This window comes from Polyodon spathula, unplaced genomic scaffold (assembly GCF_017654505.1).
Source record: "Polyodon spathula isolate WHYD16114869_AA unplaced genomic scaffold, ASM1765450v1 scaffolds_696, whole genome shotgun sequence".
Taxonomy (NCBI): Eukaryota; Metazoa; Chordata; class Actinopteri; order Acipenseriformes; family Polyodontidae; genus Polyodon; species Polyodon spathula.
In genome coordinates this window covers 16,065-34,177 of record NW_024472185.1, presented here as the reverse complement: position 1 = coordinate 34,177, position 18,113 = coordinate 16,065, and the positions used below count along the sequence as shown (strand labels likewise).

General features: G+C 38.3%; 2 protein-coding genes across 12 annotated transcripts in view; both read right to left on the bottom strand.

Moving 5' to 3' along the window:
* Nucleotides 1–6,228, bottom strand: part of dhrs11a (dehydrogenase/reductase 11a) — a 36,449-nt gene extending 30,221 nt beyond the window's left edge. The window contains exon 1 of one of the 2 annotated variants that reach the window (XM_041240823.1): nt 5,904–6,228. In XM_041240823.1, the coding sequence (XP_041096757.1) occupies nt 5,904–6,035 (132 nt within the window). In that variant the 5' untranslated portion in view covers nt 6,036–6,228. The remainder of the gene's footprint in view (nt 1–5,903) is intronic. The other variant, XM_041240824.1, reaches the window with a different exon arrangement.
* Nucleotides 6,229–8,755: 2,527 nt separating this feature from the next.
* On the bottom strand, nt 8,756–17,571 carry ggnbp2 (gametogenetin binding protein 2). Of its 10 annotated transcripts, none has more exons than XM_041240833.1 (16): nt 17,443–17,571; nt 16,329–16,453; nt 15,102–15,182; nt 14,623–14,876; nt 14,358–14,456; nt 14,038–14,145; nt 13,677–13,790; nt 12,912–13,121; nt 12,260–12,310; nt 11,761–11,935; nt 11,463–11,645; nt 11,027–11,174; nt 10,783–10,908; nt 10,023–10,174; nt 9,622–9,873; nt 8,756–9,424 (listed from the first exon to the last, which is right to left on the bottom strand). In XM_041240833.1, the coding sequence occupies exons 2-16, from the start codon at nt 16,419–16,421 to the stop codon at nt 9,218–9,220; spliced, it is 2,253 nt and encodes a 750-aa protein (XP_041096767.1). In that variant the 5' UTR covers nt 16,422–16,453; nt 17,443–17,571; the 3' UTR covers nt 8,756–9,217. The 10 variants fall into 10 exon arrangements, with proteins under 10 accessions (XP_041096767.1, XP_041096765.1, XP_041096769.1 ...); XM_041240831.1 differs by lacking the exon at nt 17,443–17,571 and adding an exon at nt 17,240–17,371; XM_041240835.1 differs by lacking the exon at nt 17,443–17,571 and adding an exon at nt 17,240–17,371 and having other exon boundaries at nt 12,918–13,121.
* Nucleotides 17,572–18,113: the final 542 nt, after the last annotated feature.

Here is an 18,113-nt window from a genome sequence, read left to right as displayed (position 1 = left end):
TTAAACAACGTGACATAAAACAGGCCAGATTTACTAACCATTTACTCCAGGGCAAAGTTTGCACGCGTTTTTTTTTTTTTTTCCTAGTAGGAAAACCAAAACGTTCGCGAGACACGCTTTAAGATAAACACAGCCATGCTCTAATTTAATCAATGAACGTGGATGCTTCTTGCTAGTAGACCAGTTTTACTATTCCTTAAAAAAACAAATGCAAGCTTTGCACAAGAGGGAATGGCTGGGGAATCCTGCCCAAAGCCCTATACGATACATACAGTACATGGACTTTAAACAATACAACACACGTCAAGGAATCCCTCCCAGGTTATGAAGAGGGTGCAGGTGAAAGGCGGGCCATAGCCTTTGGATCTCCAGTCTGAGTAACACTGCCAGGCCCTTCAAGATGAACCAGTTCTTATCAATGGTAATGAGAGGATCAACAGTCCTCCCCGTCGAGGTATTAAACACATCTACAACAGGGTGCACATTTACTACAACACCCCGCTGCTGCTGTAGTTAAGATTTGTCGTGCGTATGAAACCAAATTGAAGCCATTTATGGCGATTGCCTCATTTAATTGATGACTTTAATAGGCCACACATGCAATTCATTTAAAATAGTAAGAGAAAAGGAACAGAGCCACAAATGGTAAAATGCAGGAGACTTTTTATAAGTTGTTTTAGATGCCAAATGAAAGCACAAAGTGGTCTAACATTTTCACATGAGTGCCTATTGTTTCTATATCACTTACTACTGACCGGTAATTGAAATTCTCACCCTGCAGGAGGTATATCGATGATATAAATGACACATCTTGAGGTCAACGGCACTGGAACAATTTTTAAAGTGGGGTGGTGAAAGTCATTGAACAAAACTGTAACCCCTGTATATGACGGACACCATGCAAAGCCAACGGGGTGCTAGCGCACCCCTAGTTCCAGCGCCCTTCCTTGAGGTGTTCTCATGCATTTGCCCAGCATTTCACAAGCTTGTTATTTATAACATAAACAGTCAGAAACTTTAAACATGCACTGGTTTTATTTTTAGCACAGCCTGAAGCGAGGTGTTTCCAGAAACAACAGTACTAGCATTCTAGTCAAGTCAAGCCCTCGTCCAAATTCATGAAATAACTCAACCAGCATGGGCCCTTCCTTTCTGCATACCAGTCAATGCCAACACAACTCATCACTCACCCGTGGCATTGTCTCAAGATAAATAATACTGGCTACAGAACAATACACTGCAATCAGACTGGAATAAAAGCAGACAAAAGAGGACCCTACAGGCAAACACACAAACACACACATTTGAGTTGCTAGGAAACTTGATCTTAAGTGGTAGACACCTGGATGGCTTCTATAAAAGGCACGTTTGCTGATGTAGCCCATTATGACGGCCGACTAGAGCTAAAGAAACAAACAAAAGGTGTATCAGTAATTGCAACAAGAATAACAGCAAGCGCCCCTGGCTGGACCGACCAGTTCTGCCTGATATCCCCATGACAACATGGTCTAGCTGCTTTTCCAGCACTGCCTCTGCGTGCAAGTTACTGGGAGGTCATGTCACAAATGATTTCTCAACATCAGCGTGTAACTGAAAAGTTACCCCACCATAACTTTCCCTAAACTATGGTAAACACACGTCCGTCACATACACCCCTTCCTCAACATGACCCTCCCTTCTTATTTCAGAGACACTATTGGCTTGAGTCACACAACTGCTTCCACTAAGAAATGAGCTTACAATATTACACAGTGGCGATCAGACTGCAGAATTAATCCTGGAGATGCTAATCCCCAGCACTCCGCAGCAGCTGTAAAGGCCAGCTCTGGTCAACGGACCCGAAGCGAAGCGTGATCTATACGGGTGCTTCAGCTTAACCAGTGCGTCCTGACGTCTTTCAAAGCTACAAAGCTGAGTGTGTATAACACAGCTGTCTTCTCACAGTAGTGCAAGGCTTTACATCATTCATTAAATCATTTGGCCACTCCCTTATTCCTGTTCACTGAAGTTAAAACAATATCTATCTACCCTAAATCAATGATCTACTGGGTGATCTTGGATCAAAATTTTGAAATATATAAATAACGAAATTACAGCTATGGCCAAAAGCTTGGCATGACCCTACAGAATTAACTAATTTTGCTTCACAAAGTTCAATGAAACCTGCTGAATAATGTTAACATATTGAATTACACACCGCTTTATTATTATTATTATTATTATTATTATTATTATTATTATTATTATTATTATTATGTCTGAATCCTAAAATTCTAGGTGATGCTAAACTTTTGGCCACAGCTGTAAATAACTGGTGCCAACCTGTATCCTGCTCAGCAGTAGCTGGAGGCAAGAGACAGAGGGACACAGTGATGCTAAATCAGCTGCTGGTTTTCCAGTGAGCCCATGGCTTGGTCACAGGATGCTGGCAGAAGAGCTTATTGAAGAGCTGCATTGTCTGTGGCAAGCGAACGCTCTCCTGCACTGGAACGACCTTCTCTCTATCAGAACTTGGTTTTCTTTATTCCATAAAAAGATTGCAAACTGTAACTGAAAAACAAAAACAAATCTTAAATAAATGCCTTATGAGTAAACGATTATGTTCCCTTCACTGCAGAAACTCCCTGCAGCAGCTCAGGAGAAATGAATGCCAGTGAGCGACCTTTTATTGTCACCACCCATCTATTATATTTTACACATTGTGCTTGTTTTTTCATGCAATTTTTGAATGATTTGTAAAATCTGAAATTTGTCAAGCAACTCTGCATTTTACCATGCTATGCCATAACGCACTCACAGAGTCAATGTGTGCTTTTAATCGAACATGTAGAGTTTAAATCAGCAAAGAGGGGACTCACGCCTTATAAACACACAGCATCTTCCACCGAACAATGAAACACTGCAGTAATTGTCATGGCGTTTTGAAAATAATTAAACAGGGTTAACCATCAGGAAGACAAAGAGAACATCAGCAGTAAAGAGAAAAAGCATCCATTGAGTTTCTAGAACAAAGGGAGCCATTTCTGCCAATACAGCCCCCTCTTAAACTGAAGGCTTTGTTTGCAGAAGCCCAGTGACTGTTTAAATGATATATGGATAATGGTTCAGAAGGCAGCGTGTGAATAGCTGTGCTGGGGGAAGCAATTCTGAAGACACAGCTTTTTAATATAGTGATATACAATGCTTTAAACAATGACAAAAAATTTAAATATGTGACCATCAACATCAGATATTATTAGTACAATATATTCACAGTTTTCTTTAAAATTCAACCACCTTGGTTCCCTGTCTTTCTGCAGATTTATAATCTAATTTAAAATGAATTCTTCTCGCAATGAAACAATATCCCTTTACACTTCTGAAATCTAAATCTAGTTGATTTGTGGCACCAATAAATCCGTCACGGGCTGCACAGTATGTGGTATTTCTTACTGCTCTGTTGCTTACATTCACTTCCTGCAGTGTTGCTGGGGGACAGATTCGCGGTTGCGCTCTGGTGTTCCAGCTGCACTTAGAGAGCTGACATGCTTGAGAACCCTTTTGAGGGCTCAGGGTTGCTAAACATTTAATGTAATAAAGTCACCGTAATGTGAAAAGTGAAACATAAATGAATATGCAAAGTGACTGTAAACGAAGACAAGTTCAATAGTTTAGATACAGTTCACCCCTGTACGAGGCTGCTCTTTAACACAGAAGGGAGCTGAGTCACAGTCACTATTACTGATTATGAAGGGATGGGCAGTCTCATTGACAGCGTGATAACACTATTAACAGTGGCATAATATGCCTTACCCACCCTGTTTACTGTAACAAAAAGCAATCATTACCGAAAATTGAGTTTTTTTATGAGGATCTGCAATGTTTCCAAAAGGTTTCATCATTTACATAAGATCTAGATGCATTGTAAATCCCTGTATTTGAATGTGAAAATCACTTGAAATAAATACAAAAGCATGACATAAATATGACTAAAGATACCAAATCGGCTATCTTAAATTTAAAAGGGTAAAGCGTTAAGGTGTGAGGCACATCCTGTCTTGGTTTTGCCAGCAACGTTCCTCTGTTTTCCAGTATACAGATACTGGCTGGAGCTGATAGCTTACAGTGGAAAACAGTTACACTGAGCATTAGAAATAAGTGCACAATAATGACCAAATCCACTGGGCTTTATTTCTCACTGCTGGCTACCTTTTCAACCTAGGAAACACGCTATTACACTGAAACACGTACAGACTTGTAAGGTGCACTGCTTGTGCTGTGTAAACACTACTCTGGTGTGGCCCTGGATCACGCTAACCCTGAATGAACCCAGTCCCAGAGCGTCCATCTGCAGGGGGACTACAGCTGTTTCTGATACTGCTGTGCGCTGCTCCAGCATTACTCTGCCAAAGCATAGCAGGCTTTGTGGACTGGTGGCCTTGCTGCTGCTTGATTCTACAACACTTTCATGAAGCCCACTCCCCTGCTGTTGTCATGGCTAGCTAGCATTCTCATTCCTCTTACTCCTATCCTTCCTGTTACCTTATACAGGCCAGTATAGAATGAAATGGGGCAACTAGTAAATCTCTGGGCTTGAGAACCACCGTTCTGGACTATTAAATCTGACATGTTACACTTAATCATGCTCTGATTAATACATACCAAACAAACAGTTACTGGGTGCATTCAATTCATTTCAAACTTCCTATGAAGCGTTTCAATATAAGCTGGTCCTACAAACACTACACAATGGGGTTACTAGATTGAACAGAATCACCCTGGCAACAATGCAAAAGCATAAGGCACAGCATAGCCAATGTATTGAATATGGTAAGCCAGGAACTTTCCCTTTTCCCAAGTAATTCTGAGCTTTAGGAATTCAAGGACTTTGGCCCAGCCTTCATGAAAGCAAAGTTAATATTCGACTGTGCTGTGTTAGTTTAAAATTGGCCACACTGTTTTCATTACAACGTATTACACAGTTTAAAATAACGATCACTGCTTAGGCTGTCAAGGACCCAGCTAGACAATCCACAGGTGACACTTCACTGAAGAAAACCCGCTGCTGACTGAAACCCTGTTCATCACCTGACATGAGCTGTATTTGGCGTGACCTTTATTGTTGTTCCACATAAGTCGCATCTTGATCAATTCTGAAGTTCTGCAAGTCAGAATCTATTGGTTACATCTTATTCTCACCTATGTGCACACAGTCTACTCTTACAGCACCTTTGAATACAATACTAACAGAACCATCTGTCTAAACGTTAACTTATTTTACCTGAAGACTTGCAAACAAATATGAAATTGTGATGTGTCCGAGTATGTCTTTGAAACTTTATAGAGTACGCATTTTCACATGTTCCAATGTGAAACAATCACTGTATTATCGCACTATTATTACCATTATAAACTGACATATGGCAAAGCAGCCACAAACCATACTCGAGCGAGAATATGCAAAAAAAAAGCAAAACCAGAATTTCTGGTTCGCACTGGGAAGACGCATTTGAGAGCTCGGCCTTGTTGTGGTGTAATTCATTGTGCAGGGACTCAGGAGTAAGGAACACACGTGATTGATCTATCTGGCACCGTTGACAATTCTGCCTCAGCACGCCTTTCGCCTTGCATTCGGTTTTGTTCCATTTTGTATGAAATCCTTACCAAAAAGAAAATAAATATTTACATATGTGGGCGGGATTACTAGGAAAATATAGTTCTCCCAAAAAAGGGGGCATTAATCAATGCATTTGATTAGTGGCATGGTCATTAATATTGCCTACAAGCACATTACAGCGTGTGACGAAACAAACACAGCGAATCAAAGAGAGCATACAATAAAAGCAACGCATTTTGGTTTGCATGACCGAAAGCGTTGCAATTCCACGTTTCATTGTTGCTATATTTAATGCAGTGTCTCCTACCTCTATTTTGTCCACACTCCTACCGCAGCCCACTACCTTCATACCGTGCTGGACAAGCGCTCTAGCGATCGCCGCTCCAATCCCCACCGAAGCACCGGTCACAAGCGCCACTCTGCCTTTCCAGCGCTCCATCTCTTCTCGGGGAAATTACAACAAAGCCAAACTTTCAGATTCAAACGTCAGGAGACGGGTTTGTTTTAGCTGTAAATCTGTATGGCTTGTGTTTTATAGGGCGTGGAACTCTACAGTACCCCCTCCTTCCTGTTGTCTCAGAGAAGGCACTGTTTTGAGTCAGCCGCAATCCTGGCGGTCGGGATTAAATATTAAACGGCACGCAAACTGCAACTGTATGGTTATAGTGGCCGCCCGCTTCTTTCTCCCTTACACAGCTGTGGTCCCTTTGATGACAAATGCGCGCACACACACATACATTATGTATAGTGCAAGAAGATAATTATTAGGATCCTTCCATAGTTTTCTTCTTTTTTTTTTTTTAATTTAACAACGGTTCATTTTGTATTGCACCCAGATAACACTGCGTCACTGTCTCTGTGAAGCGTGATTCGATATCTATAGCAACAGTTAGCTTTCTTTAAAGAAGACAACAGTAGCCTATTATTATTATTATTATTATCTTGCATTGTTAATGCAATCCCTAGGAAATAGATGGTGGGGCATCAGACAATGATATTTAGGCTGCACTGGATAATACACATTTGTGTACAGATACAGTACTGTGAAAATACTTACCCTTCGCTTGCGATAGTTCAGTTGTTTTCACATACTGCACTTGTTGTATTGTGTCTTATTTTCTGGATCAGGAACCGCAGAACGTTACGTTTTTATATCAATAAAAGTTACCTTACCCCCATAAAGACCTAATTATAAAGAACAGTGCCCGCTTTATCAATGCTATAGTAACATGTTTTTGTGCATTTAACTTCATCAGAAATGTAGGCTGCGTGTACGGGACAGTTTGTTTTCCAAACGTTAATCTAGCCTGGGACGTGGTACAAAAGGTTTGTTTTTTTTCTAAACCGTATGCCAGAAATTATGATTTCAAAGTGTTTGGTGGCATCTAAGGCTCAATATCCAGACAACAAGAGTTGCCGTTTTGATATCTATCGTTTCAGACAATTTTATTTCTATATCTATCTATCTATCTATCTATCTATCTATCTATATATATATATATATACATATATATATATATATATACATACATACACACACAAACATGAAAAGGGGACAGACTGTGTGCCTGCTGGTAAATCAACCTGGACTGTACAACGACTATTTTGTAGTTAAAAGCACAGAAGTCTTAAGCATTTTATTACAGCACTATAAAAGCGAATCAATGCTTCTTAATATTAAACTACATGTATGTGTTGATGAATGATTACATTATATATAATCATAAAGGCATTCATGCACATCAAAAGCTTTTTATAAAAGGCGCTTCATATATTAAAGAATGTCTCTACAAAGTCTTAGCAATGGTAAACCAACCATGCACACCTAGCTTAAACGGTGATATCTGTGGAGATGGGACCGGTCGCACACCATTGTGTGTGTATGGGTGCCTGAGAGATCTCTTGATTAAAGTCATTGCAATCTAAAAATACTCGTGGGTAAAGTCTATAGTTAATTACAATGAAAAAACGATCGATCACTCTCACAACAACAAAAAGCCTGGTAGTTTGTAATGAATTATTTTCAAATCATCATGGTTTCATATTGATGGTTTGAATCACCATGTGACTAGCCAGTTAGACCCTTTGAAAACAATGCATTACATTTTTTATTTTTTTTTGCAGGTCTCATGGAAGTAAGATGTACAACCCAAGAAGATACCACATCCTGTACGGTCATTCATTGATTTCCATAATAAAAATCTATTTTTAAAAAGCCCACACATTGCTATTACACTGTATCCAGTAATCCTGGTGTTTTGCTATGCAGCAGTATATAAGCGTTCTGTACAAAAGTAAATACAAGCGCTATAAAGTCACATTGTGCATACGGTTATAAAAAGCAAGTCTAGCAAACTTAATAAAACTACTATTAAACTGGCCATCACACTGCACAACGCTGACATCAACAATCCAAAATGATTTAAAGCAGAGAATACCCAGCCTCCACAGAATCTCAAACCCTAATACAGTAAACAAGCACCTAACACTGACATAACTCTTCACTTTTCAATGTTATATATTGCCATCTAGTGGCTGACAAAACTGCAACGTCCTACAAATACTGCACTTATTACATACTGTAGTGTTAGTTTGCTACTTGCTTCCACAGTTCAGCATTCCAGAAAGCACTGTTTGTTCAACCATATTTTGTTAGCTTAATGGACACATGCCAATTTCCCCCCCTCGCAACTTGCTCACAACCAAAACTGCACATCAATGCTACAGAATAAGTCATTAGAACATGTTGTGCGGTCTCCGATGTTTTCCCATTTTGAAGTTGTAGAACACCCACACATCCGAGGAAATGATTAATTTGTGGATCAATTCCTTTTCTCTAAAAAATACATATGATGATTTGATAGAGTTGTACGGAATACCCTTCTGAAATGTTTCTGGACAGGTGCACATTTTTTTTTTAAAAAGCATGAAAACGGAAGTCAAGTTGCATAAATGGTAAAATGCAAATTCGTTCAGCACAGTAAAGCAAACACATTATATACAGGACTTCAAATTTTAAACTCTTGGCCCATCTTAAGAGTAAACCCCCACTCACACAGACTCCATTTGGTGTAACAGCAAGGTGACATGTTCTGAAAGGTGGTATATAAAAAATGACATGCTAAATGCCTAATAAAAAGCCACATGTTTTGATGCATATTAATAAATATTCTTTATTTTGTAAATTTTGCACAATGCGCTTTAACGTATCACATTCCATATCTTTATAAATTGATGTCTTTTTGTTGTAAAATCTAGTATTTGGATCATTTCTGTACACATTTATTGGTTGAACTTTTGCCACTAAATTTAAGTGTGTCACAGTCATAGAAACAATAAAACAGAGAAAAATGACTTAAAGTATAAAGCTTAAGGCAGGCTACCACATCTACCCAAATGCAATAGTTTGCAAGCTTGAAGGTCAAATGAACAGTGCTCTCCACCACCAGCCTGAAAAAGATGTTAGAAATAAAGAAGGGGGATGGGGAGGGAGGGAAATCAAATTTATTTTAAACAAAATTATTGAACAAGACACCAAATGTACTTAAGAAATCTGAGAGAGAAGGCGCAGTGGTAATTATGAGTGTTTCCATAAAAAGACAAGTCTGCTTTTGTTTAACATTAGTTCACCCCAGCTGTGGCCAACCATCCACCATTACAACCATGTTTCTCCTGCTCATTTGAGTGGCAGTACTTGGTAAATCTCTCTTTCAGGTGCAGTCGATACTGATCTCTGTTGTTGTAGAAAGACTGGTTGTTTGCCATAAATGACTGTATCTCATCTGGTGTTAGACAATTCTCTTCATCTGAAGTGTCTTCAGACTCATCCTATAAAAATTAACACATGAAACAAATAACAATGATTGAAAGGATGGAAAGAAAACACAGGAAAGCACATTTTAAAATCAACCATGGCAACTACATTTAAGTAACTGACCCATTAAGATATTTTAAACTAACTAATTATGGTAAGGAGATAAAAAAAAAGTGTTAAGTGTGTCCTACTTAACACAGCGTATACTTACAAGAAGTTCCATCAAGCTCTTTGAGCCCCTGTCGAAGCGGGGACATGATGACGATGCTTCTGTGAGCACATGGAAGTGGCTCAGTGCTTTTCTACGTTCTGCCCAAGGCAACTGTAGCACAATGTTTGCAAAAGAGCTGCAACAAGCATCAGCACATCTTTCTTTGGTTCGGCAGGTGTGCATTTCACTGCGCTCATTCCCGGAAGTATCTCTTCTGCTTGCATCCGCAATACAGCCTCCCAGTTTGTGACACTGAAAAGAACCAAAAATTCAAAGCTAGGGTGTGTACCATGAAACATCAGCACTGTTCAATGTAAGCCTAGTTTTGAGAAACAAACAGCTATTTCAATGTCTATTCCAATGGGTTTTCCTACTCTGACAAACAAGTTAAGATCACTTACATGATCATTTCCACATGCCGAACCTTTATTTTTCTTTTTCTTCTTTTTATTTTTGCCCTTGGTGTTCTCTTCCGAATTGGCCCAGCATTCGACACAGCTGTCAACCCCATCCTCCTCTTTATCTTCAACACAACGATGAAGACAGGAGTCATCTTGTTGAAAAGGAATACATAAATGTAAAGTAGGGTTTTCACAGAAACACGTTTTAAACTAGCAAAATGTTCTTAAAAAAAAGTAAAGCTCAAAAAGATAACTGCTAAAATCAGCTCTTGCTCTTTAAAAGTTGCTGAAATTATCCACAAAAAATTTAATTTGACAGCTTTTTATCATAAGTCTGATGATGCTGCCAAGTTACTTTATCACATTTTACTTCAACTACGACTACTGAGGAAACCCAAATACAGTAGAATGGACTGTGAACCTGAAAAATATTTTTGTAGTCTTGTAAATAACTCTTAGGGAAATGGCAGTGAAGCAATGTAGTCAAATCTGGAAATGGATTCAGGACGTCTCAAATTGGTTTAATGATCCTCCACCTGGGGCACTCGAGCAGACAAATGCAAGACTTCAAGCCATCATAATATTAATTTCAAACTACAAAAGGCAGCAAATGTAATATCCAAGCTCAACAAATCCTTACTGGCCAGTCACAACTAGTTCAGATTTCACCTTCTACTGTAACTTCAGGGATGCTTTAATTTATTTATTTACTAATATATATATAAACCACTTATTTAAAATGCACAGAACTTCAGCATACCTGCTTCATCGTGGTTGCAGATACCTTCAGTACAAGCTACATCAGAGCCCTCCCGGGACCCAGTTTCACTGCCCTCCATGCTTGAGGAGTAACCACAGTCACTTCCATTACAATGTGGTGATAAACCTACAGAAGTAAATTAAAACAAAAAAAAATAAGAAAATAACCAGCCAGTGGTGTAGCTTAACAGGGATATTGGGCATTTACTCTGTTTCAGTGGAAAGTTTTAAAATAAAACAAATACCTTTCTTTGTTTTAGGTGAACCCAGTATTGCACTGCCAGGGCAACAGCAAGAGGTACTTTCGTTTGTCACAATTACTTCAACACCACCGCTCGTTTCCTCTGTGCTGCCGCAGGCTGTACAGCTGCTTTCTACAGACTCGGGTGAACCCTAAAAAAAACAAATCAGAACTGCTAACGGGTAGGAGAAACAAAAGCCATCCCTTTTTTATACAGTCATAATTGGATACACACAATTGCAAAGCTGAAAAAAATTCATTTCAGTTTTAAAATAGACCAATATCTTAAGATTCCTTGATAGAATAGTGCTTTACATTATAACTTTACTGGTATATGATCTGTTGCACACCAAGATATGTATACATACAACTGTTTTGTGAATCAACAGTTTCCAACCGAATGTATTTTTCCTATGTGTTTAGGTAGTGTAGAGTGCTACCTGGTCTTCCTCCTTTTCTTCTGTATCTTGTCCAGGTATGTCAAAGCCACATTTGTTTTTGCGTCTATTCTTGCGCTTCTGTCTCTTCTTTTCCTGTTTCAGTTCTCGCACTCTCTCTTCTTCAGAGAGCTCCTCACAAAGCTGCTCCAGGCGACTGATTCCTTGCACTTTTTCTACTGCCATCTAAATTGTTTAAATAAATAAAGGCATTTATTTTTTTTATTTTTTTTAATATATATAAAAGGTGAAGGCTTATAAAACTAAATTCTGCAAAGTTAACAGTTAATGATCTACCTACCTCAAAACTCTTGCGTAATGCATCAACACCAAGGTAAAAAAGCATTTGCCAAGTCTGTTCCTCGGCTCTAAGCTTTTGCCAGATACGATGCAGACGCTCATACAAGTGAATTCCAAGACAGGTTAAAACTTCTTCTTGGGCAATATCAATTGTCTTTGCATGCCTTTCTCTGCGCCTAGATGGAGAATACAAGATCTACATTATTCAATCAAATTTGAATGAAAAGACAAATCCATAATTACACCTTACAGTCAAACACCTTGTAATGGAATAGCTCTTTAAAAAGGTAGTACAGTCGAAGGATGTTAATGGAAGTTTTAATTATATATATGCCCAGAGTCTTGAGCCAGACAAAAACAGATTGATGTGATGGAACTCAATTAAATTATGATCATCACTGAAAAGGATGTATTTTTATAAAGCATTCACATTCAGCCAAACACATGCCACAAGCAGGTAACATTTTTAAAGATCATATGCGTTAGTCTTCATGGCTTACCTGGAATCGATGCAATCACATCCCAAACACATCCCAGTCCCAAACACCTGTCTATAACAGAATTATGTACATTTTATGGCAACCAGGTTTATTTATTTTTTAAAATATAGATTTACAAAAAACAACTGTTAATGTCCCTTCAGTCAAAGAAATTTCAAATCTTGAGAGGGAACTGTAAAATGATATAGAAAATGTGCATGTCTACCCATAAAACAGTAAATAGCATTGATCCCTGTACCAGTCAATCAAGACGCAGTAGTTTCAGAGTTCCTACTGTTCAGCTGACAGCAACACAGACATAATGCAGCACAAGCCTACCCATCTCCATTAGTAACAAAATAAGAAATAATAAACAAGGTGACTGAAAAGACATACCAGTTGTACAGAACACATTCGGTTGGGACTGAGATATTTAAATATATACAATTTTTAATTGTTTGGCATTTCTCCTGTACTTTGAGGCATATGATCTTTAATACAAAACTGCATAACCAATCACCACACACAGCAAAAATATATACAGCATTCAGCATCAAGGACAACTCACTTATACTGGAAAACACAAATGTATAAAAGCAACCATGACGACAAAAAAAAAAAAAAAAAAAAAAAAAAAAAAGCGCTAGGTAGCCCACTCTAGCAAAACACATACTCATACCCTCCTGCAAACTCAGGCTCAGCTCTTCCCAAAAGATGTGCAATAAAGTCTGTTTCACAGCAGACGTGGATGTGTCGCTCATGTGGGCAGCAGCGTAGTCCTTCATAGAGAGCTGCACAGTAGCCTTTCTCCTTGCTACAATCCAGTTCTCCAATAAGAATATTATACGCTCTTAGTACTTTGTTTTTGCAGTCTGTGCAAAATCTGCAGAAGTAAAACAAAAATAGGAGTAATTAAAATCAGCACCACACAACATACTTCACTCAAGCATGAAACTCCAGACTTAACATCTTTCAAAAATAACATTTACAGACTAGTTTACTGACTGGATTTAAGAGTGAAAAAACACAAGAGAAATCCTATCGGCTAGTTTAGAAGTCAGTCATCCAGCGCTTCAATGACGTAACCTATACACCATTCACATATTCGAGAGATTAAACCCTCCCACACACTCAGTACAAGTTCTGAAGCCATCGGTTATTCAGACTGCATGACAGTGCAAAATATCAGAGGACATACATCCCCTAGCAAAGAAAGGGTTAAAAAGGTGGACAAACAAAATATTCTACAATTTAGTATGTACCATTTCAGGTAAATACTTAAATTTAGGAATATTTGCTGTATAACAACGAGAAAATAACTTTTCTGCTTAAATATTGTTCAATATCTATTTTTATACCATGAAATATTTTCTACTGCAAAAAAAAAGTCTCAATTATATCTGACAGTTTAATGTTGAAATGTTGTACGTCATCTTACCGATGTTTCCTCAAATAGGTTTCTAAAGTTTCTAAGAGACAAGTCGAGTCAATTAAAACAACTTCATCTCTGCATTCCTGCGACATGAGCTCCCACACATCCATCCAGCAGCCCCTGAGAGGTAAACAGTTCAAATGTCAAGTTTAGTGCCAAAAGTAATATTTCCTGTATTAAAATGTATTAAGCAGTGTTTCTTATAACTATTATGAAATACTACAAGACAATGAATTGGTTTGGGCATTACAGGCAGCCGAGAGATTTTTTACTGAACAGGTTTCTTGTGATACAATACAAAGTGGATCATTTAAGTAACCTTAAAATTCAGCCAATACACTCTACACTGAATACTCTTTCCTGTTACCTGCTGGGTGTCTGAAAAGGTCCAAAGTGATAAAAGATGCTACATCTGACTTCTTTCTTGCCTCTTCCACAGATTTTCTTATCTATAACTTTCTCTGAATTTCCTTCTCTGCAGTTCATAAGAAAATTATATAAGCCGACAACGATTTTTAAACAAAATCTAACAATCTGTGGTTGCAAATCTCTTCAATGTCACAAATGAAGTCCATGGCAACAGACCACTAAAAACCAACGAGCTATATTGAAAAACACAGCCTAACTATATTCTTTAAATGACAGGTTCAATAAAGTTGGCAGATTTGTAATAAATGATTCACTTACCCTAAAGGCTTGGGTTTGTGTGTATCCAGAGAGTGCAACTGACAACGTTTGTTCTTTTTACTTTTAGGAATTGCATCAATCATGTCATTTAACTTTGACCTGTAAAACAAAACAAAGGGAAAAAACTGTTGATAAAAAAAGCAGTTTCCAAAAAGAAATTAGTTTTACCAATAAACCAGGAAAACTGTACAAACACAGCTTTAAAATGCTGAATTAAATTCACTGTCAAAATGAATATTTAAATAAAAAAAAAAAAAAAAAATACCCATGCACATAAAACAAGGTGTAAAGTTTTTTTGCATCTGCCATACAAGTTCGAGTTACTGAGAGGACACCTGTGGATCCCACCGTAAGGGGCTCTAAAGCTGGGTTTCCTGATTCCACAAGCTGGGAGAACAGGCGTTCAACACTGCGCCGGCACCCAACGCATGGGACAAGCTGTGAAAGTGCATTGAAGACTTCACGGGTCGTAACCATCATGGCAATGTTGAGATCCTGCTGCTTAAGCATACTGTGAAACTGGAATAAAAAACATGAGGAAATGTTACTGATTTTCAAAGACATGCAGGCACAAGTCCGTGGAAACTCAATTTAGGCAATTTATTTATTTATTTATTTACACACAACTAAGCTTCTATTCAGGTGCTGCAAAATGTTCACACATTACTACATTCATTTATGAAATAGTATTAATTAATGTGTAGAATATGGTTCAGGCATATTAAAGCTCAAAACATGTCATACCTGTACAAACTGTTTCATCTGTGCACTGTTAATCTGATGACCTTCAAGGTTTAACATGTTATCTGAAAACTCCATCACCATCTGAAAAATATAAGCATTGCATGCCATAAACAGATATACAGAACAAACTCATCAAAACACCACTAACCCTATCCACTCACTCAGTGCTTACATACTATTTGTTTTTATTCTGATGACAGGGTTTGTTCATTGCCCTAAGCATGCAGAAACATAAGATGCACTGTCAGCACACAGATGTATAAATTCTCAAAGATGTTTACACCTGAGCTTTTCTTTTCAGAAATCTGGGATTTACAGTTGCCAAGTGAATATCAATATAACTTGCTTTCTGATGAATGAAGCTTAGCGTCATCTGCAACAAATGAAAACCAAATACACAAGCAATGCAGGACAGAATCACCTCAGACTATTCTACAAGAGCAATGCCAATTTGTAGAAAAAATAATTCTGTCACCGAGGCAAGATGCCATTAGACATTTCATAGGACAATGTATACAGTCTTTGAAATCCTGTTTCAATCTTGCATCTACAATTGACTAAATTGGTGAACAGCAATTCCTTTGATTAGCTATAGTGCAAAAATAATGCTTAAGAAAATAATTGACTAATTTGTATATAACAAATGTGTGTGTGTGTGTGTGTGTGTGTGTGTATATATATATATATAGCATGCATAAGTATCAGAATTAAATACTCATAATAAGGATTCACAACAAAGCCAAATTATGTACAATTGTGCTACAGTTGTTTCACGTTTCAAAGTACTATGACGCTTGCATAATTAAAGTATTTTACAACAAACTAACCATCAAAACACATTTCAAACAGCTTAATACACCATTAATATTTCCAACGAAAAAGTACTTTTGATTTCAGACAAGGCCCAAATCAGGAACTGCGCCTTTCTAAAGCAATTCCACAACCGAGCAGGGGGGGGGGAAACAACAACAAAAAACTACAAAATGAGAAAACATCGCTTTATTAAATCGACAGCACCGTTTTGTCTCTCTCGAAGTAGATCGACAGTTTAATAAACTTGCTAATGCGGCCTGTTGCCCGGGGAGAGGCCTTGCTTTGTAGATTTACAACCAGCAAACCAATGTATATTTGTTTCCTGCATACAATATCCAAATACATACTACAGAACGGCATGAAATCGGTAAAATTATATAAAATTCTGCTAAGAAATAATCTTAAGAGACTCACTGTGAGAGTGTCATCGATGTAGAGAGGGATCTGTCGTTCGGCGAAGGGGAAATCTTCTTCCCCGTCCCTGCAAACTGCAACCAGACGCGCCATATCTTCTTCTAGAACTCCTGCTGTACTACTGCCTGCAACAAACAGGGGGAGAGAAACTTCAACAACACTCACGCTTTCACAAAAACAGTTTCCCCACTAAAAAAAACACAACACACAAGCACACAGGGCTAGCTAACTGGCTTCATAACATATTAAGAAATAACCACAAACGTCATCCACCGATGCTATAATATAAACTGCAAGACAACGTGTTGATTGGCGCAATTATAAATGGTTACTTTCGAAATGTTATAAGACAACATTTCAGTTTGCTGCTATGCCAGGCACTTCGACCTCAAATACTTATTCTAAGCATATTCTTTAGTGTGCAACATGATATATTGAACGCATATAGCTAGTCATGGTATATGTACTCTAATAAGGGCATTTTAAAATAATAATTTTAACTAGCCAGATTGAAATCTACAAATGCAACAACGTCACAGCACAATAACAACACGGTTATTCCATAAGTAAACGAAATCAAGTAGTGTATAAACTAATATTAAAATTATTCATTGCGAAAATGCATCACACATTATACCTGCGCTACACAACGCAGCACGGGTAGCCAACTAAAGTTATGCCTCGACACAAAACAAAATACCCGCTCTCCCTGAGGGTTGCAACCCGCTCAATTTCCAAACTCTGACACTTCAGAAACATATTTATCTCGAATATAATAAGCGCTGGGATCACTTCGCTCCACCTTCTTATTAGCGAGACGCGCACAGAACTGACTCAAACTGGTTTATCGGTTTCACAAACACCAAGTACATGGAAACGCCTCCAAAGCGGTTCCAGACTTTAAACATTACCTGTAATTCAGACTAAGTATATCTCTATTTGATTTCGTTTGCCTCCAGCTTGCCCCTCAACACAAACCGAGAGAAAATTCAAACAAAAATGAAATCGTCAGAAAGGAGCCCTAACACTGTGGTGTCTCTCCGCCAACAACGAACTATTCTGCCTTATCCAAACAAGCGATCCCAATGGACAACACGAAGCACGGTGCAGTCACCTGATATTCACTGAAGAGATCCTGACAGATTTTTCCAATCGTCGTTTTACAATAAATACACTTAATATACAAACAACACGAAACGCAGTGACTGTTACGTGGCGATGGGATCTGAAGACAACCTTTGACCCCTCCCGACGGACGTTGCAGGGAAGTAGTTCTGGCTGCGCGAATGTGACGCTCTCACGAGTGACAGTGCGGGGAGGCGAGCGGGGAAATTCAATATTTGTTTGCATCGCATCGCAGTGTTTGGTGTGCAGAGTGGCACGTCCCAAGAATACAACTCACTGGGGTGCTTAACAAAGGCACGACTTCAGAGATTTCACTGTGCCTTAACCTTTAGAAATCGTTCACTGTTTTGTAATATTGATGGATATTACAGTTTCGATTAGACTAATCAAACGCGGATACAAATGTCCCTGATGCATAGCTAGAGCATAATATACCTCGAATGGTTTGGATTACAGCATGGTCATTAAAAATGCATAAAATGATCGCGTCAGTCTGGTTGTTATAGACTACATTTCAAACACAAAAATTGCCTTGAATTTTCATCAATGTTGTGTAAAATTTGACCTCTCTCTCTCTCTCTCTCTCTCTCTCTCTCTCTCTCTCTCTCTCTCTCTCTATATATATATATATATACACACACACACACACACACCATATAA